The sequence below is a fragment of the Myotis yumanensis genome, unplaced genomic scaffold (assembly GCF_028538775.1).
Source record: "Myotis yumanensis isolate MYYU_CA2020_CCGP unplaced genomic scaffold, mMyoYum1.0.hap1 SCAF_10, whole genome shotgun sequence".
NCBI classification, from domain to species: Eukaryota; Metazoa; Chordata; class Mammalia; order Chiroptera; family Vespertilionidae; genus Myotis; species Myotis yumanensis.
Window position 1 is genome coordinate 84,053,454 of NW_027223761.1, and position 27,912 is coordinate 84,081,365.

General features: G+C 56.3%; 1 protein-coding gene across 1 annotated transcript; it reads left to right on the plus strand.

Moving 5' to 3' along the window:
- The first annotated feature begins 3,792 nt into the window (after nucleotides 1-3,792).
- On the plus strand, nucleotides 3,793-25,644 carry OAF (out at first homolog). The gene is made up of 4 exons (XM_070426973.1): nucleotides 3,793-4,053; nucleotides 22,480-22,614; nucleotides 23,696-23,876; nucleotides 24,878-25,644. Exons 1-4 carry the CDS (start codon nucleotides 3,808-3,810, stop codon nucleotides 25,138-25,140), a joined length of 825 nt encoding a protein of 274 aa, XP_070283074.1. The 5' UTR covers nucleotides 3,793-3,807; the 3' UTR covers nucleotides 25,141-25,644.
- Nucleotides 25,645-27,912: the final 2,268 nt, after the last annotated feature.

Below are 27,912 nucleotides of genomic sequence, written 5' to 3' on the forward strand. Positions count from 1 at the left end.
ACCATGGCAGAACCCAAGCCAAATGCCAGCTGCAAAAAGAAAATGGAAAAAATCTTCCCACAGTGGAAAGACGGGGTTCTCATTGCATCCTGCCCGCCTCCTAACAGAGTCACTTGCCTTCCGACTTCCAGGGGACCTGCCGCCCCTGCTCTCTGGGTCTCGGATTGGGAGGTGGTGTCACCCCTCTTCCCGCAGCTCTGCACACTGAGACCCAAAGGCAAAGCAAGGTGCTTCCCAGGCTGGGCTGCCACTCCCCAGTGCCAGAGGCTCCCGGCACACGGACCTGGGAGACCAGGAGAGAACGCAGAGGCAAGGTGTCCCCAGTGAGTGTGGGGGGTGGGCCAGGGGAGGAGGGAGGGTGTGTAGATCACACAGGATGTAATATGTGATACAATGGGAAAGAATAAACAATATTAAGCAATACTAGCCCATTTACAGGGCCTTTCCTACATGCTGTGAAGTGTTTTGTAGTCAATATTTCATTTACTTTTCCAAACAACTCAGTGAGGGCAGCATCTATGTGCCCCTTTCACAGATGGAGACACAGGCCTCTGAGTCGCACAGCTCGTGAGGGTCAAGCTCCAGCGCTGAGATCGAGGCCCCTGGGGGAAGCACTACCTGCAGCCGCTTGCCTGGGGCTGCAGAACAGAAAGCAAGGGAACTGGTTTATGGCAGAGGCTGCGCCAGACACAGCCTCTGACAAGGGGGCCTCTGGGTTGCAGTCAGGGTGACAGGCGTGGAGAGCGCTCCCTCTGAGGGTCTTCACGGTCACGATGAATGGACGCCTCTGTGTCCGGCTGGGGGCGGGAAGCGCTGTGTTCGCAGCACGGGCTGGCGGGCGGGACTGACTGCCAGCCTCCCTGGGCACAAGATTGCCCCCATGCAGCCGTTAGCTCACAGGAGATAGCACAGGGTGTGCCCACGTGGGCAGGCAGAGCGCGGGGCTGTGGGCAGGCAGATGCCACTGTGGTCAAAAGTGAGAGCGTGCGGCCAGGGGCCTTGTGTTTTCGGTCCCTGCTGGCTCTCCTGCTTGTACGCCTTGAATACGTTACTGAACCTCTTTAAACCGCATTTCCTATCAGTAAGGAGAGGCTAAGAATAGAACCTGCTCTGGAGGGTGGCTGTGAACATGTTTTAAAAGATGATACGTGTAAAGTGCCTGGCACAGAACTTGAACACAATAAGGATCCAATGGGTGGGCGTTGCTATGACAATTGTCGGAGTTATTGCTGGAGTCAGATCGGGTCCAATCCAACGGAAGGAGTAGGGACAGAGGTCGGTTCACAGAGTGGAGTGACACTTCACATTCCCTAACTTAAAAGAAAAACCTAGTTTGATCTGCAGTTTAACTAAATAAGACGTTGATTATGGGGGAAGAGGTGGTAGAAAGAGAGGAAGTGGAACCTTATCTCCAAACCCAGAATTTAAAGAGACAGAGACAGCCGGAGGGACCTAAACAGGAACCCAGACACAGGGGCTCTCTGCTTCCTTCTTCTGGGATCCCACTGGGGGGAAGGGGAGGGACTCGGGAATATGGCGGGGGCAGAGCTGATTGATGAAGGAAGGGGCACAGGACCTGAAACAGGGGAGTGAGGAAAGGTCCCCGACAGGTGAGGCCCTGATGAGAGTGGGGGACCCCGTAGGAAAATGTAGCGTCAGGGTTTTCCCACCGGTACCCCGTCAGGCAGGGGTGTCGCTGTGAGACGTCTCTCTCCAGTCCTGCGAGCTCGGGGCCTCTGGGAGAAAAGACTGTTTTGTGCCAACCCAGCCTTCCCCGACGCTGCGCGTCTCCCGGTGGAGGTGAACTCCAGGCCGCCCGCTTTCCAGGAAAGATGTTCGCTCTATATCCTCTATCCCTAACCCTCAGCAAGTACCAACTTTCAAACCCTTATATCAAGTATCACTGGGGATTTTGTTAAAAAACACATTTTCAGGGTTTTCCCCAAGGAGTTTAATCGGCTAGATTTTGGGACCAGGGTTTGTTTTTTTAATCTATTTTTATTATTGATTTCAGAGAGGAAGGGAGAGGGAGAGAGAGAGAGAAACATCAATGATGAGAGGGAATCATTGATCAGCTGCCTCCTGCAGGCCCCCCACTGGGGATGGAGCCCACAACCCGGGCCTGTGCCCTGACCAGGAATTGAACCGTGACCTCCTGGTTCATAGGTCGACGCTTAACCACTGAGCCACGCTGGCTGGGCCGGACCAGGTTTTTAACAGGCATCCAGCGCATGCTCTTGGTGAGGCAAGTTTCTAGGTGAGGCAAGCTCAGAAAACCCCAAGTAGGTGAGCCCGAGGCCGTCCGTCTGAACGCAGACAGCGTGTGTCGGGGAAGAGCCCTGAGTGGGTGGCGAGCGGCGGTTCTGGCCTGACTGACCCCGCAGTCCAGGGAAGCGGGCTCTGCTCTGGGTGCCCGTTGGCATCTTCGGTCCTGACAGCAGCCTGTGCTGGGGGAGCTCTGGAGGGGACAGAGGCGCAGGGCAGGGGGTGTTTACTTATCTGCACTCCAGATCTCAGAATAAAACATGGGGACACAGCCCTGACCCGTGTGGCTCAGTGGATAGAGCGTCAGCCTGCGGACCGAAGGGTCCCGGGTTTGATTATGGTCAAGGGCACAGGCCTGGGTTGCAGGCTGGATCCCTGGCCCTGGTTGGGGCACCTGCAGGAGGCAGCCAATCAGTGATTCTCTCTCATCTTTGCCGTTTCTCTCTCTCCCTTCCTCTCAGAAATCAATAAAAATTTAAAAATAAAAAACGTGGGGACACAGAATAAACAGAGTGACCCATGGACATCAGGAAACAAGAGTCCAAGCATCACCTGGGCTTCCTCTTGCTGGGACTGGGCCCTCAGCCACTCCCACCCTCCCAGGGGACACACAGGCCCCAACCACACCGATCACCAGGGGAGGCAGGCAGCCAGCCCCCGCCTTCACCGAGTCCACTCTGGGGGGCATGGCAGGGCAGTCCTGCTTTCTTGGGGGCTGTGGAGACCCCTGATGGTGGAGCCCCTGTGTCCTGAGTCCCTGGGCAGTCTCCAGAGTGGCCTGGAATCTAGCCTTTCCCCGGATGTGCTCATAGTGACAGAGAACGGGGTCGCAGAGCGGGCAGGACGGAGGAAGGCCCCGAATGGGGAGGGGGGCCGGTGGGAAGCAGCCGGGCAGGGGCGTGTCTGCGGCCAGGGGTGCCCTCACCTCCCAGGATGTCGCCCTGAAGGGCATGGAGCAGGCAGCAGCCTCAGCCCCTCTCCTTCCAGGTTAGAGAGGCGGCCGCGAGGGGAGGTCTGGTTTCGCAGGAGCCTTTACAAATCCGCTTTGTCAGAGACTCAGAGACCAAACCAGACCCGACCCCTCCCAGCCCCACGACTGCATCCACGTGGCACCCGGACCAGCCAAAAAGGGGGCGGGTGAGAGCCCCAGCCCCGCCCCTGCCGGGAGGCCGGGATTTGCCCAGAACCCGCCCCTGGCACCGCGGGCCGCGGGCGGGACGGCGGGGAGGGGGAGCCCCGGAGGCCTCCCCACCGAGCGGGCCGCGCTCCCCTCTGGCCCGGCGGGCGCGGGCCTCGCGGGCCCTTTAAGGCGGAAGGTGCGCGGCCTCTTTAAGGCAGGTCGGGCGGTTTGTTGTCCGAAGGAAGTGACGGGGGGCGGGATTGAATGAAAAGTGCAACGGGGAGCCCCGAGCGCCCGAGTCGGGAGCCGCGGGAGCCCAGGGCCGGTCCGCCTCCGAGCGCCCCCCGCGCCCGCGCGCCCCAAACTCTCCACCAACTTTGAGCGAAGTTGGCAGCGCCCCGCCCCCGCGAGCCGGGCCGGGGATGCGCCCGCCGGGCGGCCGCGGGGTCCCCCCTGCGCCCCGCGCGCTGCTGCTGGCGCTGCTGGCGCTGCTGGCGCTGCTGGCGGGCGCGGGGGGCGCGCGGGCCGAGCTGCGGGTGCGCGTGCGGCTGCCGGGCGGCCGGGTGGCCGAGGAGCGCCTGCAGGCGGACGGCGCGGGCGACAGCGTCGGCCTGGAGCTGCGCGAGCCGGACGGCGCCCTCGTCTCGCTCACCGCCGACTTCAGGAAGGTGAGCGCCCGGACCTCGCGCCCCCACCCACCCCGCACTCGCGCCGGGGCCCGAGGCCGGGCCGCGAGGGGCGCCGCCTCCCCACGTGCGTACCGGCTGCTCTCCACCCCCGGGCCTGGGTCCCCAGCGCCCCGACGGGCCCCCTTCTCCCGGGACCCCTCTGCTCCCTCCGAGCCCCCCACTCCCCCTCCTGCTCCCTGTGCGCCCAGCTCCGTCCCGCTCCCCGACCTCCCAGCCCGCCCAGAGCCGCCAAGTGCAGACCCCGCTCCAGTCCGCGCCCCTGCCCTGTGCCTCTGGGGGTCCTGTCTGTGCTCCTGCGGGAAATCCAGGCCGGAGCCAGAGGCCCGGGCCCCGGCTGTGCTCCGCGCCAGGCCTTGTCCGACCTGGACCGCCCTTTTCACGGGTCCCGGACAACTGAGTGGCTCCAGGCCCTGCAGCCCCGACTTGGTGTCTGTGAGCCACCTTCTCCCGCTCCGCTCTCCGGGGCTGGGGGGCTGGGGAGCGGGGAGGCGGTGCGGGCAGCGCTGGCCCGGGCCTCCCGCAGGCCCGGGAGAGCTGCCTCTCTGGTTCGGGCTGGGCCGCGGGAAGCCTGCAGCCGGCTGACCTGGGAGAGGCCCCGAGAGGTCCCTGTGCTCTGGGGGAGATGCACCCCTTTCCAGGCCGGGAGGGAGGGCTGCCACCCCCATGTCTTGACCCTGATTGTGAGAGGAGAGCAAAGACCAATCTCTACTCAGGGGGTGTGTGCTGTGGAGGGAACAGAGGTGGACCTGGCTCCCCCGGGTCAGGGAGGGGGCCCGGGGAGTGGAGGTGCTGGGGGTCATCAGCAGAGGGCCCTGAAGAGTAATGAGGGACTAACAATGACCCCCCAGGGGAGTCCTGAAGGAAAAGGTGGGTGAGGTGTCCGAGCTCAGAGGGAGCCTTCTCTCCTACACCCACCCCAGCCCCTCTTCTGATCAAAGGAGGCCCCGCTGTGTCTCCAGGGCAGGGGACAGGAGAGCCAGTGGACAGCTGGGCCCCAGGGGAAGGTCAGGCTGCAGGTCCGTTGGCCGAGTCGCCTCTTCTCCCTTGTAGAGTCTGGAGCGTGAGAAGGGGCAGAGTTGGGAGGCAGCCAGGGACTCAGCCACAGACAGCATGGGGACGGAGACCCAGTGGGCAGCAGAGGCAGGCCTGACACTGGTCTGTCATCGGCATGTGACTGGTGGGCCACGGGGGTGGGCGGGTAGGACTCTGTGGCCCTTTCTCCGCAGGATGTGGGGCCCAGCTGGGTTCTCCTTCAGGGCCCCGACGAGCGTGTGCCAGAGGGAAGCCGATGGGGCCAGACACCTCCTGCTCCCGCACCTGAACTCCAGGGCCGTGTTGTCAAATGTGCTCTTTTCCTAGAAAATCCAAACTGGCTGGACCCCTCAGGAAACAGACCCAGCCTTCCCCTCTCACCCTCCATGGATCCTTTGCCGGAGAGAGCCTCTGGCCGCGCTGAGCCCCTGCCTTCCTGCCCACTGCCCAGTGCCCAGTGTTCTGTGAGCTGGAACCTGGAGAGACCTCTCACCGAGGGGACTTCCCCAGCAGCCAAGGCTGTGGCTAGGACACCAGTGAGGGAGGCAGCAGGGGTCTGCGCTGTAGAGCCTCTGGCTGCAGCGTGAAGCAGGGCCTGCTCTCCCCCAGGGCATGGAGGACTGAGGGTGGGGCCGAGTGTCCCAGGAGCTGACTGCCCGGTTAGGGACCTGTTTGTGGCCACTTGCAGGAGTCCGTGTTAATTCCCATAGCAGCTCAGACCTCCACACACGTCTGCCATTCTGCTCAGGTTAGCCTCTGCCCCAGAAGCTGCTGTGCACTGCCACTGGCATCTCCAATTTCACCAGCGAGGGTGGGCATGGGGAGTGGACGGCTCAGAAAGGGAACCCGCTCTCTGAGGTCCCCTCCAGCTCCTGGTGCTGGGTCAGCCCGAGGGTGGAGCTGGGGAAAGCCGGCTTCCAGGTGTGTGTCATGGAATAGCGTTCCCTCCCACCCCACTTCCATTCTCCATGGCCTCAGGCCTCATAGCCGGTGGTCCGTTCCCGCAAGAAATTCTGTCTAGAAGTAATTATTTCTCTTGGAGGAAAAAATGCCTGGACATAATGTTTCTTTTGTTTCCTGTGTCAAATCCATTAGGGGTCGTTTGGGGAAAGTCCCTAGTCTGTTCGGGGTGGTGATGTTTGCCATTTTATCACCTTTGGGAAATAGTCCAGATTGAAATGAGACAGATTTAACGCTGGGCAAACTACTTGATCTCTGCAAGCCTTCACTTACTCATCTGAAAAAGGGATACTATGCTCCAAGCCCGGGGCTGTTGTGAAAACTAAACAGGAACACGTGTGCTGGCTGCTGTGCCAAGTGCTCAAGAATAGAAGCCATTCACATTCGTAGTCGTGGCTCACATAGCGTCTCAGCATGGACCCTCTCTGCTAAGCTTGGGCTCAGAGAGCTTGAGTGACAGACCCAAAGTCACACAGCAAGTCGGCTCCGAGCCTGGAGCCGCTCACAGTGACCTCTTTGTGAAGCACCATGTGCCAGAGTCCTCCAGGGAGACAGAAACAAGACACACACACACACACACACACACACACACACACACACAGAAAGAGATTTTCAAATATCATGACATTTTTAAAAATTTTTATTCGCTGGGTATTAAGGCAGTTCCATTTTTAATTTTTTGAGGAAACGCCATACTGTTCTCCACAGTGGCTGCACCAGTCTGCATTCCCACCAGCAGTGCAGAAGGATTCCTTTTTCTCTGCATCCTCTCCAACACTTGTTGTTTGTTGTTTGTTGATGGTAGCCATTCTGACAGGTGTGAGATGGTACCACATTGTGGTTTAATTTGCATCTCTCTGATGATCAGGGACATTGAGCATGTTTTCATGTGTCTCTTGTATGTCCATCTGCACATCCTCTTTGGAGAAGAAGTATCTGTTCAGGCCCTCTGCCTATTTTTTAATCGGGTTGTTTGTCATTTTGGTGTTGAGTTACATAGGTTCTTTATAAGTGTTGGATATTAGCCCCTTATCAGATGTAACATTGGCAAATATCCTCTCCCATCCACAGGTTGTTTTTCCATGTTGTTGATGGTTTCCTTTGCTGTGCAAAAACGTTTTAGTTTGATGTAGTCCCATTTGTTTATTTTTTCTTCGGTTTCCCTTGCCTGTGGAGATAGAACAGCAAAAATATTGCTAGGAGAGATGTCTGAGATTTTGCTGCCTATGTGTTCTTCTAGGATTTTTATGGTTCCAAGTCTTACATTTAAGTCTGTAATCCATTTTGAGTTTATTCTTGTGCGTGGTGTAAGAAGGTGGTCTAATTTCATTTTTTTGCACATTTGTCCAATTTTTCCAACACCATTCATGGAATAAACTATCTTGATCCCATTTGTATTCTTGCCTCCTTTGGTGAATATTAATTGACCATAGGGGCATGGGTTTGCTTCTGGATTTCTATTCTGTTCCATTGATCTATGTCTGTTTTTATGCCAGTACCATGCTGTTTTGATTACTATGGCCTTGTAGTATAATTTTATATCAGGTAGCTTGATTTCTCCAACTTTATTTTTCTTTCTCAAGATTGCTGTGGCTGTTCGGGGTCTTTTGTGGTTTCATATATAATTTTGCAATATTTGTTTTAATTCTGTGAAGTAGCCATTGGTATCTTGATAGAAATTTCATTGAATCTATAGATTGCTTTGGGTGGTATGGACATTTTAATTATGTTAACTCTTTCTATCCATGAACATAGTATATTCTTCCAGTGTCTTATAATTTTCCGAGTACAGGTCTTTTACATCCTTGGTTAAATTTATTCTTAGGTGTTTTATTTTTTTTCATGCAGTTGTAAATGGGATTGTTTTCTTAGTTTTCCTTTCTGATAATTCATTATTGGTGTATAAAAATGCAACTAATTTCTGGATATTAATTTTGTATCCTGCTACTTTACTGAACTCAGTTATCAGTTCTGTTAGTTTTTTGGTGGAACCTTTAGGGTTCTCTAATAATGACAGTTTTGCTTCTTCCTTTCCAATTTGGATGCCTTTGATTTCTTCTGCTTGTCTGATTGCTGTGACGAGGACCTCCAGCACTGTGTTGAAGGAGAGTGGTGAAAGAGGGCATCCCTGTCCTGTTCCTGGTCTTAAGAGACACACTTTAGTTTTTGCTCAATGAGAGTGTGATGTTGGCTGTGGCTTTGTCATAGATGGCTTTTATTATGCTAAAGTATGTTCCCACTGTTCCCACTTTGCTGAGGGTTTTTATCTTAAACGGGTACTGGATTTTGTCAAATGCTTTTTCTGCATCTCTTGATATGATCATGTGGTTTTTATCCTTCATTTTGTTTATGGTGGTGTATCATGTATGAACCTTCCATCCCTGGCATACATCCCACTTGGTCATGGTGTATGATTTCTTTAGTGTATTGCTGGATTCAGTTTGCTAATATTTTGTTGAGGATTTTAGCATCTATGTTCATCAGGGATATTGGCCTCTAGTTTTCTTTCTTTGTAGTGACTTTATCTGGTTTTGGAATTAGGGTAATGCTGGCCTCATAAAATGAGCTTGGGAGTCTTCCTTCCTCTTGAATATTTTGCAATAGTTTGAGAAAGATAGGTGTTAGTTCTTCTTTAAATGTTTGATAAAGTTCACCTGTGAAGCCATCTGGTCCTGGACTTTTGTTTGTTGGGAGTTTTTGGATTACGACTTCAGTTTCATTAGTTGTAATCGCCTATTCAGGTTTTCTAATTCTTCCTGATTCAGTTTTGGAAGATTGTATGTTTCCATGAATTTGTCCATTTCTTCCAGGTTGTCCAGTTTGTTGGCACATAGTTTTTCATAATATTTTCTTGCAATCCTTTGTATTTCTGTGGAGTCAGTTGTTACTTCCCCTTTTTCATTCCTGATTTTATTTATTTGGGTCTTCTCTCTTTTTTTCTTAAAGGCCTGTCTTGTTTATCTTTTCTAAGAACCAGCCCTTGGTTTCATTGATCTTTTGTATTGTTTTAGTCTCTATTTGTTTCTTTAGGCCCTGATCTTTATTATTTCCTTTCTTCTACTCACTTTGCGCTTTGTTTGTTTTTCTTTTTCAAGTTCCTTTGAGTGTAAAGTTAGATTGTTTATTTGAGATTTTTCTTGTTTCTTGAGGTAGGCCAGTAATACTAAGAATTTCCCTCTTAGGACTGATTTCTCTATGTTCCATAGTTTTTGAGTTGTTGTGTATTCATTTTCATTTGTTTCAATGTATTTTATTTTATTTTATTTTTTAGTATATAAATATTTTATTTAAATTAAGAAATGTAATAAAATTACATACACTTGTTCCACTGTTTGGGTAACTTTTTTTGTTGTTGTTTCAATGTATTTTAATTTTCCCTTTATTTCATTGTTAACCCATTCATTGTTTAGTAACATGTTATTTCGTTTCCATGGTGTGTTTTTCAGTTTTTTTCTTGTGATTGATTTCTACTTTCATACCATTATGGTTAGAGAAGATGCTTAAGATTTCAGTCTTTTTAAATTTATTGAGATTTGCTTTGTGTCCTAACCTGTGATCTATCCTATAAAATGTTCCAGGTGCACTTGAAAAAAATGTGTATTTTGCTGCTTTGGGGTGAAATGCTCTGAAGATATCAATTAAATCCATCTGATTTGATGTGTCATTTAAGGCCACTGTTTCCTTATTGATTTTCTGTCTGGAAGATGTATCCATTGATGTCTGTGGGGTGTTAAAGTCCCCTACCATGACTGTTTTACTATAGATCTCTCTCTCTTTTTGTCCATTAAGATTTGCTCTATAAATTCAGGTGTTCCTATGTTGTGTGCATAAATATTTACAAGGGTGATATATCCTCTTATTAAATTGATCCCTTTAACATTATGTAATTTCCTTCTTTGTCTCTTTTATGGCCTTTGTTTTGAAGTGTATTTTGTTTTAAGTAAGTATTAATACTCTTGATTTTTTTTTCATTTCTTTTTGCATGAAATATCTTTTTCCATCCCTTTACTTTTAGTCTCTGTGTATCTTTTAGAGGAGGGTTTCTGGGAGGCAGCATGTATATGAGTCTTCGATTCTTATCCATTCAACCTCCCTATGTCTTTTGATTGGAGCACTTAGCCATTTACATTTAAAATGATTATTGATAGGTATCTATTTATTGCCATTTTAATTCTTTATAACTGTGTTACTCTTCATTCTCCTCCTTCTTCTTCTTTGCCCTTTAACATTTCTTGTATTGCTGGTTTTCTGGTAAAACAAACTCCTTTAGCTTTTTCTTGTCTGGGAAGCTCTTTTTTTCTCCTTCAATTTAAAATGATAACCTTGCTCTGTACAGTAGTCTTGGTTGTAGGTTCTTGCTTTTCATCACTTTGAATATTTCATGCCAATCCCTTCTGGCCTGAAAGGTTTCTGTTGAGAAATCACCTGACGGTCCATGGGAGCTGCCTTATAGGTAGCTGTCTTTCTCTTGCTGCTTTTAAGATCCTCTCTTTGTCTTAACATTTGCCAGTTTATTTTTGATGTGTCTTGGTGTGGGCCTCTTTGGGTTCATCTTGTTTGGGAGTTTCTGCACTTCCTGGACTTGTGTGTCTTTTTCCTTCACCAAGTTATGAAATCTTTTCAGTTTTTATTTCTTCAAATAGGTTCTCAACCCTTGCTCTATCTCTTCTCCTTCTGGTATCCCTATGATGTGGATGTTATTGTGCTTCATGTTTTCCCAAAGGTCCCTTAAACTAGCCTCATTTTTTAAATTCTTTTTTCTTTCTGCTGCTCTGATTGGATGTTTTCTGCTGCATTGCCTTCCAAATTGCTGTTTCGATCCTCTGCTTCTTCTAACCTATCGGTTATTCCTTCTAGTGTATGCTTCATTTCTGACTGGATCTTTCTATGGTTTGTTTATATGTTCTTTGCTGTGCTTGATATCGCTTCCTTGAAGTTTTCATTAAGCTCGCTGAGCACCCCTGTCGCCATGTTTTGAACTCCATACCTGGGAAGTTGCTTCCTCCATTTCAGTTAGCCCTTTTCCTGGAGGTTTCTTCTGTTCTTTCATTTGGGACACGTTTCTTTGTCTCCCCATTCCGGTCGCCTCTTTGTGTTTGTTTCTATGTGTTAGGCAGGCCCACGGTGCCTCTCAGTCTTGGTGGGGTGGCTTACGTAGTAGGTGTCCTGTGGGTCCAGTGGTGCCGTCTCCTTGATCACCAGAGCTGGGTGCTCCAGGAATGTCCCGGCTGTGAGTTATGTGGGCCCTCCAGTTCTGATTGAGTGTTGATTGCTGTCAGCCTGTTCGGTGTGAGGTCAGCCCTCAGGCTGGCTGACTGTGAGGCTCACCCTGACTATGGCTTGTGAGCTGCTGGGCAGGTGCTGAACACATGGAGCAGAGTTCGCCCCAGCAGGGATGGTGCCGGCCGCGAGCTCCCTGTGGATGTGCCGCTTGTGAAGTTAATTGGATCCTGTCCTGCTGCTGTCTGAAGCTGGCCACTGGGTGTGCTGGTTCTGGGCCTCTTGGGAGGGGCTCTGGTGCAGGTCAGTGTCAGACGCTGCCTGTGACTGGCCCTGGCAACCTGTTTGGAACTGCAAAGCCGTCCACAGTGTGTGGCTGCCTGTCCTGGGCCGGGGTGTGCACGGGAAGGACCAAGCTGCACCAAGGCCATCTTTTACCAGCACTGAGCCTGGGGCAGGTCAGGGAAATTCCCAAGGCAGCCCAAAACCTGCCTCCTCCTGCCGACTCCCTGTTAGGCTCGGTCACTGGAAGAGCCTCTAGTGGTACCTGAGTTGCATGAGGCAGGGCCTCAGGGAGCCACCAGGTGGGAGCGAGTGGTGTTCACCAGATGGAAATACATTCAGGCTCCGTGCTGGGTCTGAGGCCACTCAACAAAACTCCCTGGGCCCACCAGGTCCACAGACCTTCGTGGTGGGGCAGGATCTCAGAGAGGGTCAGGGCGAGGCCAGCGGAGTTTTCAGGTCCAAACAGACCAAGCTTTGGCCGTGTGAAGGGAGGGCTCTGCACTAGTTGGACGTGACAGAGGAAACTTGGCCCCGCCCAGAGCCACACAACTCAGTCTGTCCTGGATTCTGCCCAAACCTCGGTGGGGCAGGGCCACCAGATGTCAGCAGGGCGGGGCCAGGAGCCCAGAGGGTGGGGCTAGTGGATTTCTCATGATGGGGAGGTGTCAGTCAGGCTCACGGGAAAGTAGAAAGAGATTTGTATGAGGGATTGGCTCCCACCATTAAGGAGGCTCAGTCCACTGTCTGCCACCTGCAGGCTGGAAGCCCAGACAGCCATTCGTGTCGCCCTGCTGGGCTGGCGGGCCGGGACCCAGGTGAGCCGGTGTCGCAGGGCAGAGAGATGACTGTCTCAGCTCAGCCAAGGGCAGAGTCGCCTCTCCTTCACCTTGTTGTTTGATTTACACCCTCAGCGCAGTGGGTGATGCCCACTCACGTTGGCGAGGGCTCTATTAACTGATTCTGCTGATTCAAATGCTAATCTCTTGAAATGTCTCACAGATTCACCCAGAAACAACGTATTACCAGCTCTCTAGGCGTCCCTTAACCCAGTCAAGTTGACATGAAATTAATCACCACACGCCGGCCTTTCTAGCCAGCCCCTCGGCACATGTGGCAGCAGCCTTGTCCTGCCAGCACACCAGGCAGCATCGAGGCCCTCGTACCGGGTGCATTGCCGCCTTCAGTCTGGCTGGTCTTGTCCCCCCTGCTCCTCTCTCTGTGGCCCCTCCTTCTGCCAAGAGCCAGGTTCCAGCAGGGCCTGGCTCCCTCCACTGCCACCCTGGGCCTGAGCTGGTGAAGCAGGAGCAGCGCTCAGCCTGCTGAGGGCACACCACCCGGAGCCCAGGCCAGGCTCACACTCCACAGGCACATGGAGCAGTCCGTGCCCACGGTGTGTTCCTGTGCGGCATGCCCAGAGGCTGCTGCCCAGCAAGTAGACTGAGCTGTGGCTCTTAAAGTCATGCCTGAGCTCAGTGGCTCCCACACTGGCTGCACGTAGAATCCCCTGGGGAGTTTTGGGACTGACCGCCTGATGCCCGAGCTGCTGTCCATACTAATCCCGTCAGAACGTCTCGGGTGGGAGCCGGGCAGCAGTGTTTTAAAGAGGCCCTGGTGACCCCACCGGGCAGTGGAGTTGGAGAGCCGCTGGTATAGCTGCTCCGGAAAAGGGGCGGGACTCAGAAGAGCAGCCAGGTTGGACTGTCCAATGAAGGTAGAGCCCCAACTGAGTCCCCTATTTGAAGCCTGTCATTCTACCAGCAAAGCCCTCAGGTGTTTAAGCCACATATAGACATGACACCTGACTCCACATGCCCTCACCACGAACTGTAATCCATGCACACACTTCACAGGCCATACTCTTCTTTTCTTTTTCTTTCTTTTTTCAAAATATATTTTTATTTATTTCAGAGAGGAAGGAAGTGGAAGAGAGAGAGAGAGAGAGAGAGAGAGAAAGAGATAAATATTAATGATGAGAGAGAATCATTGAATGGCTGCTTCCTGCCTGCCCCACACTGGGGATTGAGCCTGCAAGCCGGGCATGTGTCCTGACTGGGAATCGAACCCTGACCTCCTGGTTCAGAGGTTGATGCTCAACCACTGAGCAACACTGGCCATACTCTCCTTTATCACCCAAATCCTGTGTATGTGATGGCACCCAATGCACATGCTCCCGGGCATCGTGAATCGCAGCCCTGTTACCATCTCCTGGCTTTTTGTACGGAGCCTTCTCGGTCCCCTTTCCGCAGGCTGCTGTCCCTGTCCACGCGTTCCTTCCCTTTGTCCCTCAGTCTGCGTGTCCCACAGCCAGAGCAGGGGTGAGTCCTGTTCCAGTATGGCATGGTGCCGACCGGACAGGGAGGGAGGGGCTGAAATATATGAGAAAGTTCTGTGCCGGGCCTCAGGGTGGTGGGTGCAATGGAGCCGGAGGAAGGAGCCACAGAATTCCAACATGGGAGGGAGGGTGTTGTGTGGACTGCGGGCTGGAGCCGAGACATGGGGAGCCATAGAGCAAGGTCACCTGAAGGACTGAGGAGATTGGAACTTGAGCCTGCCTGGGGCACCGATGGGTGATGGGAGCCAGAGGGACGAACAGAAAGCTCCAGAGTCCCTGCCATGGGCTCCTGGTCTGCATAGTGGCAGGCAGCTGTGTGGCTGTGAGGTCTGGTTGGTGAGGGTGTGGGCTCTGCGGGTGGCACTGTGGCCTGAGGCTGTTTGTTCTCCTGGGATGTCATGTGGCATGGACGTCAGACAGGCGAGGACGTCCCCTGCCTGTCCATGAGGGTCTGCCGCTGGGCTTGGAGCCGTGATGATGGGGTTTTCTCGGGGATGGAAGGCAGCAGAGGGACTTTCGAGTCGCGAGCGTCTCGGCAGGCATTGATGAGAAGCCCGGGGCGTGGCCGGCTCAGTCCACGGGGCCGTGGGTCTAAGAGCCGGCCCTGTGCCAGGTCTGAGGGGTCAGCAGCCCTGCCCGAGTGCCTGTGTCCAGGCACGTCCTAGCAAAAGACCCAGATCCGCCCGTGAGAATCACGCCCCCCCACCCCGGAGTGAGCGAGTGCCCTGCAGGAAAGAAGTGGGGAGGCGAAGAAGTGGGGTTCTTTCCTGCTAGGTCCCCAGCTGCACAGAGGAGGCGGGCGGCAGAAGAGGGGTGATCTCAGGAAGACAGAGGGCCGCCTGGAGAAAGAGCTGTGTGCCTCTGGATCTCACACTCATGTCAACACTGTCAGCTGCGGTCACACCTCTGGCCTCCTTTGGCCCTCCCCGTGCAGCAGGAAATCAGTGCTACCTGTGTCGCAGATGTGCACACTGCGGCTGGGAGCTGTGGTGTGCCTTCGACAAGATCCAGGCGTTATGGTCCAGGATTAGGGCCCAAGGATCCCTCCACGGTACCCGGTTGGCTGTGTATCGTGGAATTTAAGTAGGCCCCTCCCAGGCAGCTGAAGAGGCCTGAATCGGAAGTGGGAAGGGAAGAAGCAGGCGGCAGACCCCCTGGTGCAGAGGGACAAGTCACAGAGGAGCCTCGGTGCGGACATGGGCTGGGCCAAGGTGAGATTTTTAAAACATATTTTCGTTGATCTCAGAGAGGAAGGGAGAGAGTGATAGAAACATCCTATAAAATAAGAGAGAAACATGCAAATTAACCATCCCTCTGCTACGCTCAAGCCACGCCCACCAGCCAATCCGAGTGACTATGCAAATTATCTGACAAAGATGGCGGTTAATTTGCATACGCAGGTGTCAAGTGCCCCAGGAGGCAATGGCGGCCACCGGCTCCTGGGACCTTCGCCAGCTCTGGGAGGTACGCCAAGCCACACCTGTGGGCTCCCGGGACTTTCACCGGTCGGGGAGCAGAGGCCACCCGCGCTTAGCCACACCCGCGGGCTCCTGGGACCTTGCCGGCAGAGAGCGGGAGGTTTGGAGGACTTGACAAAGCAGGAGACCGCTGGACATAGAGCAGGGCTCCCTCTGTCACCCCAACTTCCTCATCACAGCTGTGGAAACTGACAGCAGGGAGGAGGAAGTCCCACCCCCACAGAATCAGCCAGAATCAGCCGTTGGTCAGACAGCTCTCAGCGGCCTGACAGCCAGGACTCTCATTCACCTGCATCTCAGACCGTGACAGTAGAGAGGTGGGACTATGTCTAAAGAACAACTGTTGATACAACGTAGCTCTGCAGCCGAAAGATGCCGGCAGTATCGACAGAAAGTGTCTGCAGAGCAGCGTGGGTCTGATCTCGAAAAGAAGGCGACGCCTGCAACAGGATGTATCTGAACATCAGCTACTGGAAAAACGTCGCTCTGATGCCGAAAAACAGCGGCGTCATCGACAGAAAATGTAAGACCAACGTGCCTTTGAAGCTGAAAGAAGGCGGTGGCAACGACAGAATATGTCTAGAGAACAGTCATCAACAAGTACTACCAATACTGGTAGGAACTGCCTTCTCAGCGAAAATGGAGTACATGAGGATGCAATCCTCGAACATAGTTGTGGGGGAATGACTGTTCGATGTGAATTTTGCCTATCACTAAATTTCTCTGATGAAAAACCATCTGATGGGAAATTTACTGGATGTTGTAGCAAAGGGAAAGTCTGTCCAAATGATATACATTTTCCAGATTGCTCGGCATATTTAAAAAGATTAATGACAAATGAAGATTCTGACAGTAAAAATGTCATGAAAAATATTCGTTCCATAAATAGTTCTTTTGCTTTTGCTTCCATGGGTGCAAATATTGCACCGCCATCAGGATATGGGCCATACTGTTTTAACATGGACAAGTTTATCACCGTACTGGAACTTTACATCCTTCAGATGGTGTTTCTCGGAAGTTTGCTCAACTCTGTATTTTGGATACAGCCGAAGCTACAAGTAAAAGATTAGCAATGCCAGAAAACCAGGGCTGCTCAGAAAGACTCATGATCAGCATCAACAACCTCATGCAAGAAATAAGTGAATTAACAAAATCGTACAGGATGCTACATGAGATAGAAAAGGAAGCCCAATCTGAAGCAGCAGCGAAAGGTATTGCTCCCACAGAGGTAACAATGGCAATTAAATACGATCGCAACAGTGACCCAGGTAGATATAATTCTCCCAGTGTAACCGAGGTTGCTGTCATATTCAGAAACGAAGATGGAGAACCTCCTTTTGAAAGGGACTTGCTCATTCATTGTAAACCAGATCCCAATAATCCAAATGCCACTAAAATGAAACAAATCAATATCCTGTTTACTACATTAGATGCAATGACATATCCTATTCTTTTTCCACATGGTGAAAAAGGCTGGGGAACAGATATTGCATTAAGACTCAGAGACAACAATGTAATCGACAATAATACTAGACAAAATGTAAGGACACGAGTCACACAAATGCAGTATTATGGATTTCATCTCTCTGTGCGGGACACTTTCAATCCTATTTTAAATGCAGGAAAATTAACTCAACAGTTTATCATGGATTTGTATTCAAAAATGGAGGCCAATCGGATAAATTTCATCAAAGCAAACCAATCTAAGTTGAGAGTTGAAAAATATAGTGGTTTGATGGATTATCTCAAATCTAGATCTGAAAATGACAATGTGCTGATTGGTAAAATGATAATACTTCCGTCATCTTCTGAGGGTAGTCCCAGAAATATGCAGCAGCGATATCAGGATGCTATGGCAATTGTAATGAAGTATGGCAAGCCCGATTTATTCATAACCATGACATGCAACCCCAAATGGGCAGGTATTGCAAACAATTTACAGCGCTGGCAAAAAGTTGCAAACAGACCTGACTTGGTAGCCAGAGTTTTTAAGCTGAATGCTCTTTTAAATGATATCTGTAAAGTCCATTTATTTGGCAAAGTAATAGCTAAAATTCATGTCATTGAATTTCAGAAATGCGGACTGCCTCACGCTCACATATTATTGATATTAGATAGTGAGTCCAAATTACGTTCCTCTAATTCCCTTTCAATGTGCCCGAATTTTGTGCACCGGGCTACTAGTCAATGATAAGAGAGAATCATGGATTGGCTGCCTCCTACACGCCCCACACCTGGGGTCGAGCCTGCAAGCCGGGCATGTGTCCTGACTGGGAATCGAACCCTGACCTCCTGGTTCAACAGTCAGTGCTCAACGACTGAGCCACACCAGCCAGGCGACCGGGTGAATTTTGAATATCAACCGCTTGGCTTCTTTGGTCCCTTCCTCCCAGTTCTATAGCTAGAGAGACGGGGCAGGCTGTGGGACCGCCTTGCTGCGGAGCACGCACTGTGCCCCTTCCCACCCTCACCAGCCATGGGGCTTGACACCATAGTCTCTCTGAGCCCCAAGCTCAGACCTGTAGGCGCACAGCAGGCCCAGAGTGCGGGGCTGCGGGCTTGTCGTGGGAGGTGCAGGCGAGGCCTTTGCCCAGCAGACGTGGTGGACGTGAAGGAGGGAGCGGGAGGGTCCGGCTGGAATCTGGGTGAGAGGCAGCTTTGAGCCCCATCCTAAGAGCCTAGTCAGCAGATTGTTGGGCCTGGCGGGGTCAGGGCATTGTCCCCACGGGGTCAGGGGTCAGGGCAGTGGTAACCTTTGGGATTTGGCTGACAGAGCCCTAGGGCTGGGGCGGGGGTGGAGGTGGAGGGGGCAGTGGGCACTGCCCTGTGACAAGAGCTCTGTCCCCAGCCTGGCCCTCAGGGCGTGCACACACCTCCTGATGGGGGTGGGCATGTCCCTGGGCACCAGCCTGGGAGGTGCTTGGCCAGCTCGGGGGTGACTCCACTCCCTGTGTTCAAGGGCACTGGGCAGGGCAGCCGAGGGACGGCTGTGCCCCGTCGGGCAGCCAGCACGGGGCTGGGAGGCGTGGGTCCCGGCTGGCCCTCTTCACTGGCCTGAGCAGCCCAGCCAGGGGCAGAGGAGTCAATATTTAGGTTGGCTCAGTCCCAGCCTCAGGATGCGCACCCTGGTGTGTGAGGGGAAGGAGGCTGGGACAGGGAGCTCCAGGGGAGGGTGCCGGCTGTGGAGAGCGGGGAGGAACTGGGGAGTAGGGGGGCCAGCTGCTTCATGGGAACCCCGGGGAGAGGGGGTGTCCAGCCTGGGCCGGGGGAGGGCATGAAGAAGGGGCAGGGCCCCATCCTGTCCCTTTTGTCCTCAGCTCCCTGGTGGAGGCTGGGGGCACAGCCAGTCTCCCATCCACCGGGTGGGCATTCTGCAGACGGCTCTCGGAGAGGGGGCGCAGCTGGAGCTGGCGGGGGGCAGGCGTAGGCAGGAGGGATGAAGAACAGAGGAGGAGCCATGGGGACGGTGTGGGGACAGGTACTGTGTGCCAGGGCGGGAAGGCTGCTGGGCTGGGGAGAAGGCGGGTGTGGGACGGTGACTTCAGGGAGGGGAGGGGAGGGGCCTGAGGGAGGACAGTCTGGGAGGGAGGCTCCGTGGAGGGGCTGGGAGGGACGGGGCTGCATGCGCAGCTGTGCGTGTGCAGAGTGGGGCTGTGCACTGAGCCTCAGCGAGCCTGGGCCGGGCCCTGCTGAGACACCGACACCGGCCTGTGAGTGTGTGGAAGCAGCAGGTGTGTGAGGAAGACCTGGCTCCGGGCTCCGGGCTCCGGGCGCGGGTGGGGCCAGGCCGTCCTTCGAGGAGGCAGCCCAGGAAGGTCCTGGCGTTGCTGTGGCTGGTGCTGGAATGGCCAGCGCTGGGTTTGGGGCCCTGGGAGGGTGCGGGGCGCTGTGTGCAGACCCCGGTGCCAGGATGGAGGGCCTCGCCTAGGTCCTGCCCGCCCTCCTGCTCCGTCCGGGCTGTGCAGGCTCCCGGCTGGCTGTGCCGTCCAGGTCCAGGCCCAGAGCGCACCCGCCCTCCGGGTCTCAGGTCTCCACGGAAACGTGCCTCCTGCCTCTGCAGTCGAGCCAGCAGCGGCCAGGCCAGGGCCGCAGGTCATAGAGGTCAGCCACTGTCCTAGGACCTCGTGCCCTCCTCCGCGCCGTCCCCTGAGGAGGGTGCTGCTGGTTAGAGTCATTCCACAGATGTGGCGACCCGGGTGCAGAGATCCAGATCCCCGAGGTCACTGGGCAGGTGGCCCTGGCCCCGGGGCCTCTGTTCACATGTACCGCCCTGCGTCGCACACAGACCACCAGGACTTGGGCAATGCTCTCTCCATGGCCCACTCGCCCCACCTCCACTCAGCCCCACCTCACCCCTGGCCCCGGGGACCATGCTGCCTCCTGGTGGCCCGTGCCTGGCGAGCGCAGGTTCCAGGAGCTGGTGGGAGAGGGTCCAGGAGCTGGTGGGAGAGGGACCCTTAGTCCTAGGTCCGAGGACCCTGCTTCGAGCCTGCCGTGGGCTCGTTGCCAGCTGTGCCATCTGTCATGGGTACGAGGCCACATCCGGGTGGGTCATCCCAGGACGTTCTCCCTGAGGAGGAAGCCTGAGTGTGGAATCTGGCCAGATGTTCTCTGAAGCAGGGTCCTCCCCCAGCCCCTCCCCAGTGCTGGAGGGAAAGGGGCCCAGGAGCCTTAGTAGTGACCCTGGGTAGAGGGAGTAGAAGGTGGAGGGCCCCTGGTCGGGCTGGGAGAGTCAGAGAGATCCAGAAACTAGGGCTGCCCCTCCCCGCCCGGGGACCAGCGAGTGGGAGGTGCGGACGGAGAAGACGGGACAGGTCGGGGTTTAAAGAGGCTGGAGGACAGGCCGGTCACGGTTGTTCCGCCTCGTCTTGCTCCGATTCGTGTCGGATGCTGCTGCTCACTGGTCACCCAGAGGCGTGTGGGTAGGGGTGGGGGTGGGGGGGGGAGGGGGCTGCCCCATCCCCAGCCAGGTGACCAGTGGGCAGGCACGGCTGGAAGAGAGTCTCCTGGCTCTGCTCCCCGCCAGCGGTGTGGCCCAGGCAGGCAGCATGATCTCTCTGGGCCTGCGCGTCAGGTTCTGTGGCCGGGCATCCAGGAAGGCAGACTTGCCGACCTGGGAGCACTGGTGTGTGTGTTAAGAGACCTCGGCCTCCGGGGTCAGGCTGCCTCCGTTAAACTCTGGCTGCGGTTCCTCTTGGTCCCATGACCTGGAGCAGTCACCCCCTCCAGTCGCAGTCCTCTGTGATTCAAAAATGGAGGCCATGGTTTGCACGGAAAATTCTCGGATGAGGTTAACAGCAGCAACAATTGCTTTCTGTTGCTGGTGGGCAGGTGACGTCCCTCGGTGGGGGCCAGCAGCCGCAGCCTGGCAGGAGGCGTGGTCTGGAAAGACCCCGAGCGCTCCAGACCAGCCTCAGCCTCGAAAGGCTCTGCTGAGGATTCCCCAGGAGGTCGGCGGGGAGTGGGCAGTGCTCTGGACTCTGAAAATGCCCGGGAGTGGGGTCCGTGTGAAGTCTCCGGGCAGGACTGGGCCTGGAGTGGCAGCTGCATGAGGGCCCCAGCCTCCAGTGCCCCCTCAGCTGACCCCGGGGGGCAGGAGGCCGGGCGGCTGGTGGGGCACAGAGACCCCGACCTGTGGCCCGAGGACGGATTTCCTGCTGAGCAGAAGCCGGTGAACCCAGGCTCTGACTCGCCCTCCCCACGAGCCTGGGACCCTCAGCAGTGCAGGGATTTATGGGGAGCCAGCCTCTCTGAGCCCCTCGGCGGGCGGGCATTCCATGCCTCCTCGCCCGTTCGTGGAGTCCTCCCCACAGCCCTGCCGGGCACCACTCTCATCCCGAGTCACAGAAAGGCTGAGGGAGCCGGGGTGCCTGGTGCCGGCCAACACATGCAGAGCTGGACGGAACCACGGCCCTCGCTGGGGGATCAGGGACCGGGGCCTAGACTTCTCAGAGCCCTTCCGCTCGAGCAGATGGCAGCAAGCCCCTGTGGGACTGGCCAGGGCGTGAGCGCGGACAGGTGAGCTGCACGGACTCCACCCTCTCGTGCCAGGCAGGGCCATCAGCCCTCCCAGACCAGGATTGTCATGGTCACCAGGGTGTCTCCTAGGCAGGGGGCCTTGACAATGTTTTCTTAAATTGATTTCAGAGAGAGAGGAGGGGAGGGGGGAGAGAAACACCCATGTGAGAGAGAAACACTGATAGGTTGCCTATCGCGTGCACCCCGACTGGCTTCAAACCTGCAAAATGGGCAGATGCCCTGACCAAGAATTGAACCTACCATCCTCAGTGCACGGGAGGGACCACATGCCAAGCACTGAGCCGCCTGCCAGTGCAGGGCCCTGAGATTTAGGCCCCTTCTGGCCGGGACCTGGGAACTCCTCCCTGGGGGCCGTTAGCAAGGCACTGAGGGAGGTGAGGGCAGGGGCACCCCCGGTGCAGGGGGCCGGGCCCAGGGCTCAGCGGGCAGTTAGGAAGGGATCCCATCCCGCCCGCAGTGAGTCAGCGACAGGAAACAGTCCTCGCCAGCAGGCGGGCAGTCCCGGCGGGGAAAGGGGCAGCGAGGAGGGAAGGGAACGGTGAGCCATCCAGCTCCCGCAGGCCAGCAGGCGGCCACAGCTGCAGGCGGCTCGTGGGGGTGTCAGCCGGAAGCCTCTCTTGCCCCCACGACCCATGCAGGAGCCTGGGGGCAGCCGGGGGCATTGGGAGGAGCACTCACATCCGGGCGTTTCTGTGGCCCTGAACAAGGAGTCAGCCAGAGAAGCTCCGCCTCTGCGCGGAGCCCCTGCCCGGGCCCTGGCCCTGTGGGCAGGCCTGGCCGCCCTGCTCGGAGCCGCCTGGTGCCTTCGGGGAGGCTCATCCGGGGCGCTGCTCTGGCCATCTCTCTGGCGGCTCCTGGGGGAATTGTCCGGTGCCATGGCACACCTGCGTGTGTTCTCTCTCTTCCGTCGCTGGGTTAAATGGGGAAGATAATTCCTACACCTGCAGGAGGGAGGCGTCCGAGCGGCCGTGGCCACGTGGTGGCCTCACGGGCCGCACTGAGCGCTGGGTGGGCGCTGGAGCCCCCTCCAGCCAGCTGCACCCTCTGCCCTCCCCCCAGCACGTGAAGATCCTGCGGGCGCTGGTCCTGGGGGAGCTGGAGAAGGGCCAGCACCAGTTCCAGGCCCTCTGCTTCGTCACCCGGCTGCGCGACCACGAGATCATCCCCAGTGAGGCCATGGCCAAGCTCCGGCAGGTGAGGCCGCCCGCTGCCCCCCCTTCTGCCCCAGCGCTCCCCCTTCTGCCCCAGCGCTCCCCCTTCTGCCTCAGCGCTCCCCCCTTCTGCCCCAGCGCTCCCCCCTTCTGCCCCAGCGCTCCCCCTTCTGCCCCAGCATTCCCCCTTCTGCTCCAGTGCTCCCCCTTCTGCCCCAGTGCTCCCCCTTCTGCTCCAGCGCTCCCACCCCTGCAGCCAGTGAGGCCCCAGCCTGCACCCACCTCGGCACCCCGCCAGCACCTGGCCTTAGCACTCGGACCTGTACCCCGCCTCACCCTCCAGGCCTGAACCCCCTGACTCTGCCCTGGCCGCACCTGAACTTGTACCCCAGATCCCTGATCTGTACTGAGCGCTCCACTTCCATTCCTCCAGCCCCTAAAGCCAGCGCCCCCACTACGGTGCGGCTGGGTGCTCGCACTCTGAGGGGATCTGCCTCAGACCCGGGGCCACCCTCACTCTCTGGTGGTGTTGGGCACGTTACCACCTTCAGAGCCTCCACATGCCCTAGCCTGTCCCCTGTGCCTGCCCTTCCCAGGGACACTCGGTCTCCTGGAAGCATGGAGCCCCAGAGGCCACTTTCCTCGGACAGCCTGCCCCCTGGTCCCTGTGACAGCAGGACTGGGTGCTTCGTGGGGCCTCAGAGGATGGCGGGGCAGCTGCAGGGGCGGCTGCACTCTGAGCATCAGCATCCCTGCAGCTGGAGGGGGGCTGGGTATTCCTGAATGCCCCTCAGATTGGCCCAGGCGCTAAGACCACCAGCCTGGGCCTGTCTGGCTTGGTGATGGGGGACGTGGGCAGGTGATGGGGGACGTGGGCAGGTGATGGGGACAGGTGATGGGGGACGTGGGCAGGTGATGGGGACAGGTGATGGGGGACGTGGACAGGTGATGGGGGACGTGGACAGGTGATGGGGGACAGGTTATGGGGGACGTGGGCAGGTGATCGGCGTCCCTGCAGCTGGAGAGGGGCTGGGTATTCCTGAATGCCCCCTCAGATTGGCCCAGGCACTAAGACCACCAGCACATCCAGAGACCTGGTGGGAGTGGCCTTTCTCCTCCCACAGAAGAACCCACGGGCAGTGCGTCAGGCGGAGGAGGCGCGGGGCCTGGAGCAGCTGCACATGGACATGGCCGTGAACTTCAGCCAGGGGGCCCTGCTGAGTCCCCACCTGCACAACGTGTGTGCGGAGGCCACGGACGCCATCTACACCCGCCAGGAGGACGTCCGGTTCTGGCTGGAGCAAGGTCCGCTGGGTCTGCCCGCTGCCTGCCCATCAGAGAGGATAGGATTCATGTGAGGTGTGGGGTTCAGGGAAGGGACCTGCACAGAATGCTGGCTTCGCAGGCTCGGGAAGGGCATTCCCAGCCAGTCCCACAGCCAGTCCCACCCCCTGGTCTTGGTGATGATGAGCACAGATGGACGCAGGCCCGTGGTCGGGGGGGGGGGGGGGGGGAACAGACTCCCATGCCCACATGCCCCTCTCTACCCCGCCTCTCAGAACTCCATGCCTCTCCTTCCTCTCACACTCTCCCTGGGCCATGTCTCCCCCAGACCCCGGGCCTCCTCCCTCCTCTCAGGATCTGTGGCTTCTAGCCTGCGTGTGACACCACCGGGTCCTCTCCTGGTCCTTTTCCCGGGCCGCCCTCAGGGCCCTGTATAGAGGCACAGGGCAGTGTCGCCATTCCAGTCCCAGGACCCTGTCCCTCTGCTTAGTGGGCCTCACTCTAGCAAAATGCCTGCCCCTCCAGGTCACACTGGGTTTAGAAATGGCTGGCGGCCGTCACACCTCCACACGCCTCCCGTGGGCTGCACCCCAAACGGAGGCACCAGCCTGACACTGTCCCCAGAGGCTGGTCTCCAGTGGCCACTGCGCTGAGCCTGGGCCCTGCTGCCACCCACAGCCCCGTGTGCCCATTCCGTCGGCCCCACGCCCTGGCATCCTGAGCTGCCCGGTGCTCCCCTGCCCCTCCCTCCTGGCCCTCCTCAGATACCTTCCCTTGAAGAGGCATTTCGTGATTTCCTGCTTGTGCTCCCCCCAAGCCAGCAGGGTGGGTGTCCCCACGCCTTCCTGCTGTGTGAGGGGCTGACACCCTCCCTGGTGACTTCCTCACCGGGAGGCAGTGCCAGGGATGCTTAGCTCCTGAGGGTGATGAAGGGCCAGAGTACTGACGGAGGGGCCCTCTGCCAGGGGACGCCCCTCCTCTGACCTCCCTGTGACCTTGCCTTTCTCCCCTGCTCCCCCCAGGGGTGGACAGTTCCATGTTCAAGGCTCTGCCCATGGACACAGAGCAGGCACTGCCTCGCTGTGGGCAGGCGGGGGACCGGGGGACGCCCTGTGTCTGCCGCTACGGCCTGAGCCTGGCCTGGTACCCCTGCATGCTCAAGTACTGCCACAGCCGGGACCGCCCAGCGCCCTACAAGTGCGGCATCCGCAGCTGCCAGAAGAGCTACAGCTTCACCTTCCTCGTGCCTCAGCGGCAGCTGTGCCCCTGGGAGGAGGACTCCTAGCTGGGGAGTGAGGGGGGGGACTCACCAGGCCTCCCCCAACCCCCAGGAGGCCTTACTCCCCCCTCCCCTCCCCTCATCCCAGAGCCTGTGGTCCGTCACTTATGACTGTGAAGAGGGGTGTGGTGTGCGGGGGTAATCATGAAGGCAGCCCTACTCCCACCCTGTATCTGACCGAGAGGGGCTCGGCACACTGCACCCCTCCTTCAGCCGCCCTATTTCAAGACGCCAAAGTGCCATGGCCTATGATTCTCCTGTGGAACTCTGCAGGTTTAGACCCTAAAAAGTGCCTTTTCCTGTGACCCCCCTCCCCATATCAGCCACCTGTGCCTTTCCCCAGACTGCCCTGGCCACAGGGCAGGCACCCCAGCATCTCTGAGCAGAATCGTGTCTGCGGGGTTCTGGGACGGGGGGAGCATGAAGCATGAGGAAAACTTGAATTCCAGATTTTTAGTGCAAAGTATTTATCATTTCTACCAGAAATTAAACGTTTCCATTTCTACTTGACCAGCCTGGCTGATGCTGCCCCAGGTGTTGAACCAGTGGTGTGGTGGGGCGAGGAGGGGATGGGGTGTCACTGGGGTTACAGACAAACCCTGCACTAGGAAGAAGAGACAGACAGGTGAGCAAGCCAGACAGTGACAGGCAGTACAGAGTATATTCAGTCAAGAGAGATGACGAACATTTCAGAACCAGACTTTAAGGCTTCAAATTCTGAGGGTCTGGCTTCTTGTTTGCTGTGTACTCTTGGTCAAGTTGCTCTGCCTCTCTGCCTCAGCTCTCTCAGCAGTAAAAACAGCTTAATTGTGAGACGTAAGTGAGTTCACACATGTCAGCACGTATGTTCATGGTGTTCACTGCTATTACATCACTAGAGGCCCGGTGCACGAATTCATGCACCAGTGGGATCCCTCAGCCTGGCCTGTGGGATTGGGCCGAAATCAGCTCTCCAACATCCCCTGAGGGGTCCTGGATTGTGAGAGGGTGTAGGCCAGGCCAAGGGATCGGGGCTGGGGAGGGACTGCGGGGAGGGACCACAGGAGGGCTCCAGGGTGTGTCCAGCTTGTCTCATTCAGTCCCTATGGGCTGAACCCCAGCAGCAAGCTAACCTACCAGTTGGAGTTTCTGCCCCCTGATGGTCCGTGCATGTCATAGCGAGTGGTTGAGGAGCCTTAGCATATCTTTAGCATATTATGCTTTGATTAGTTGAACGGAGGGCTGGAAGACTGGACACTTAGCATTTTATGCTTTTATTATATAGGGCTAGAGGCCCGGTGCATGAAATTCGTGTACTGGGGGGTGTCCCTCAGCCCAGCCTGCACCCTCTCCAATCTGGGACCCCTCTGGGGATGTCCGACTGCCGGTTTAGGCCCGATCCCTATGGCAGTCGGACATCCCTCTCACAATCCGGGACTGCTGGCTCCCAACTGCTTGCCTGTCTGCCTGCCTGATTGCCCCTAACTGCTTCTGCCTGCCAGCCTGATCACCCCCTAACCACTCCCCTCCAGCCTGATTGACACCTAAGTGCTCCTTAGCTGGCCCAATCGACCCCAACTGCCTTCCCCTGCTGGCCCAGTCGCCCCAACTGCCCTCCCCTGCAGGCCTGGTCACCCCTAACTGCCCTCCCCTGCCAGCCCGATCCCCCCTAACTGCCCTCCCCTGCAGGCCTAGTCACCCCTAACTGCCCTCCCCTGCCAGCCTGATTGCCCACAACTGCCCTCCCCTGCTGGCCATCTTGTGGCTATGGGTGCTGCCATCTTTGAGGGGCGTGGCAGTCAATTAGCATATTCTCTCCTTATTGGCTGTGGGCGCTGCCATCTTTGAGGGCATGGAAGTTAATTAGCATATTCCCTCCTTATTGGCTGTGGGCACCACCATCTTTGAGGGTGGTCAATTAGCATATTCCCTCCCTATTGGATGTGGGCAACACCATCCTTGCGACGGCGTGAGGGTCAAGTAGCATATTCCCTCCTTGTTAGATAGGATTTCTGCCATGAAAGGAGCAGGCATGTCCTCATCTGTAACCCAGACCACCAGCCAGACTCCTTGAAGCCCCTCACTTGGAAAGTGCCCGCCTGTGTGAAGAGGTTGTCACTGTGCCGTGCTGGGCCGGACGCCGGAGGATGACCAAGAGGACGGACGGACCCCTGAATTTATTGCCCAAAGTGCCCTGGGTGCAAGGGGACGTGGGTGGAGGCTGAAGGGTGGTGAGAGTTTGGCAAGGTGGGGGGTTGTGCTTCAGGAGCTGGGAAGCACTGGGGTCCCAGCTCCAGGAAGAGAGGACCAGGGAAGCCAGCCTCCTCGCAGGCCTTGGAGCGGGGGCAGCCCCCCACTCTGCTCCCAGCAACCCAGAACAGGCTACGGCTGCCCTGAACCTGTGCAGGCTGGAGGGGGAATGCAGCCAGGCTTGGCCATGGCCATTGTTAGGGGCCTGTGGGGAGACCTCCTCAGGCAGGCATTCCTCTCTCTGAACGTGTTTCCAAAGACCAGATTCAGCTGCACTGGGAGCGGCGGGGGGGGGGGGGGGGGGGGGGGGGGGGGGGGGGGGGGGCGCGGGGCGGGAAGAAAGGAGGGGGTTGCTCCCCGGACTCTCCAACCTCCCCTCCTGCACATATGGCCTGGGGCCTAAGCCCTCAGCCCTCCTCCGGGTGAGGGCGGCATTACTTGGAGAAGGCACCTCCCACCCTGTGTGTCTGCTTTTTTTGTGTTAATCCTACCTGAGGATTTTTTCCATTGAGTTTTAGAGAGTGGAAGAGAGAAGGAAAGACAGACAAA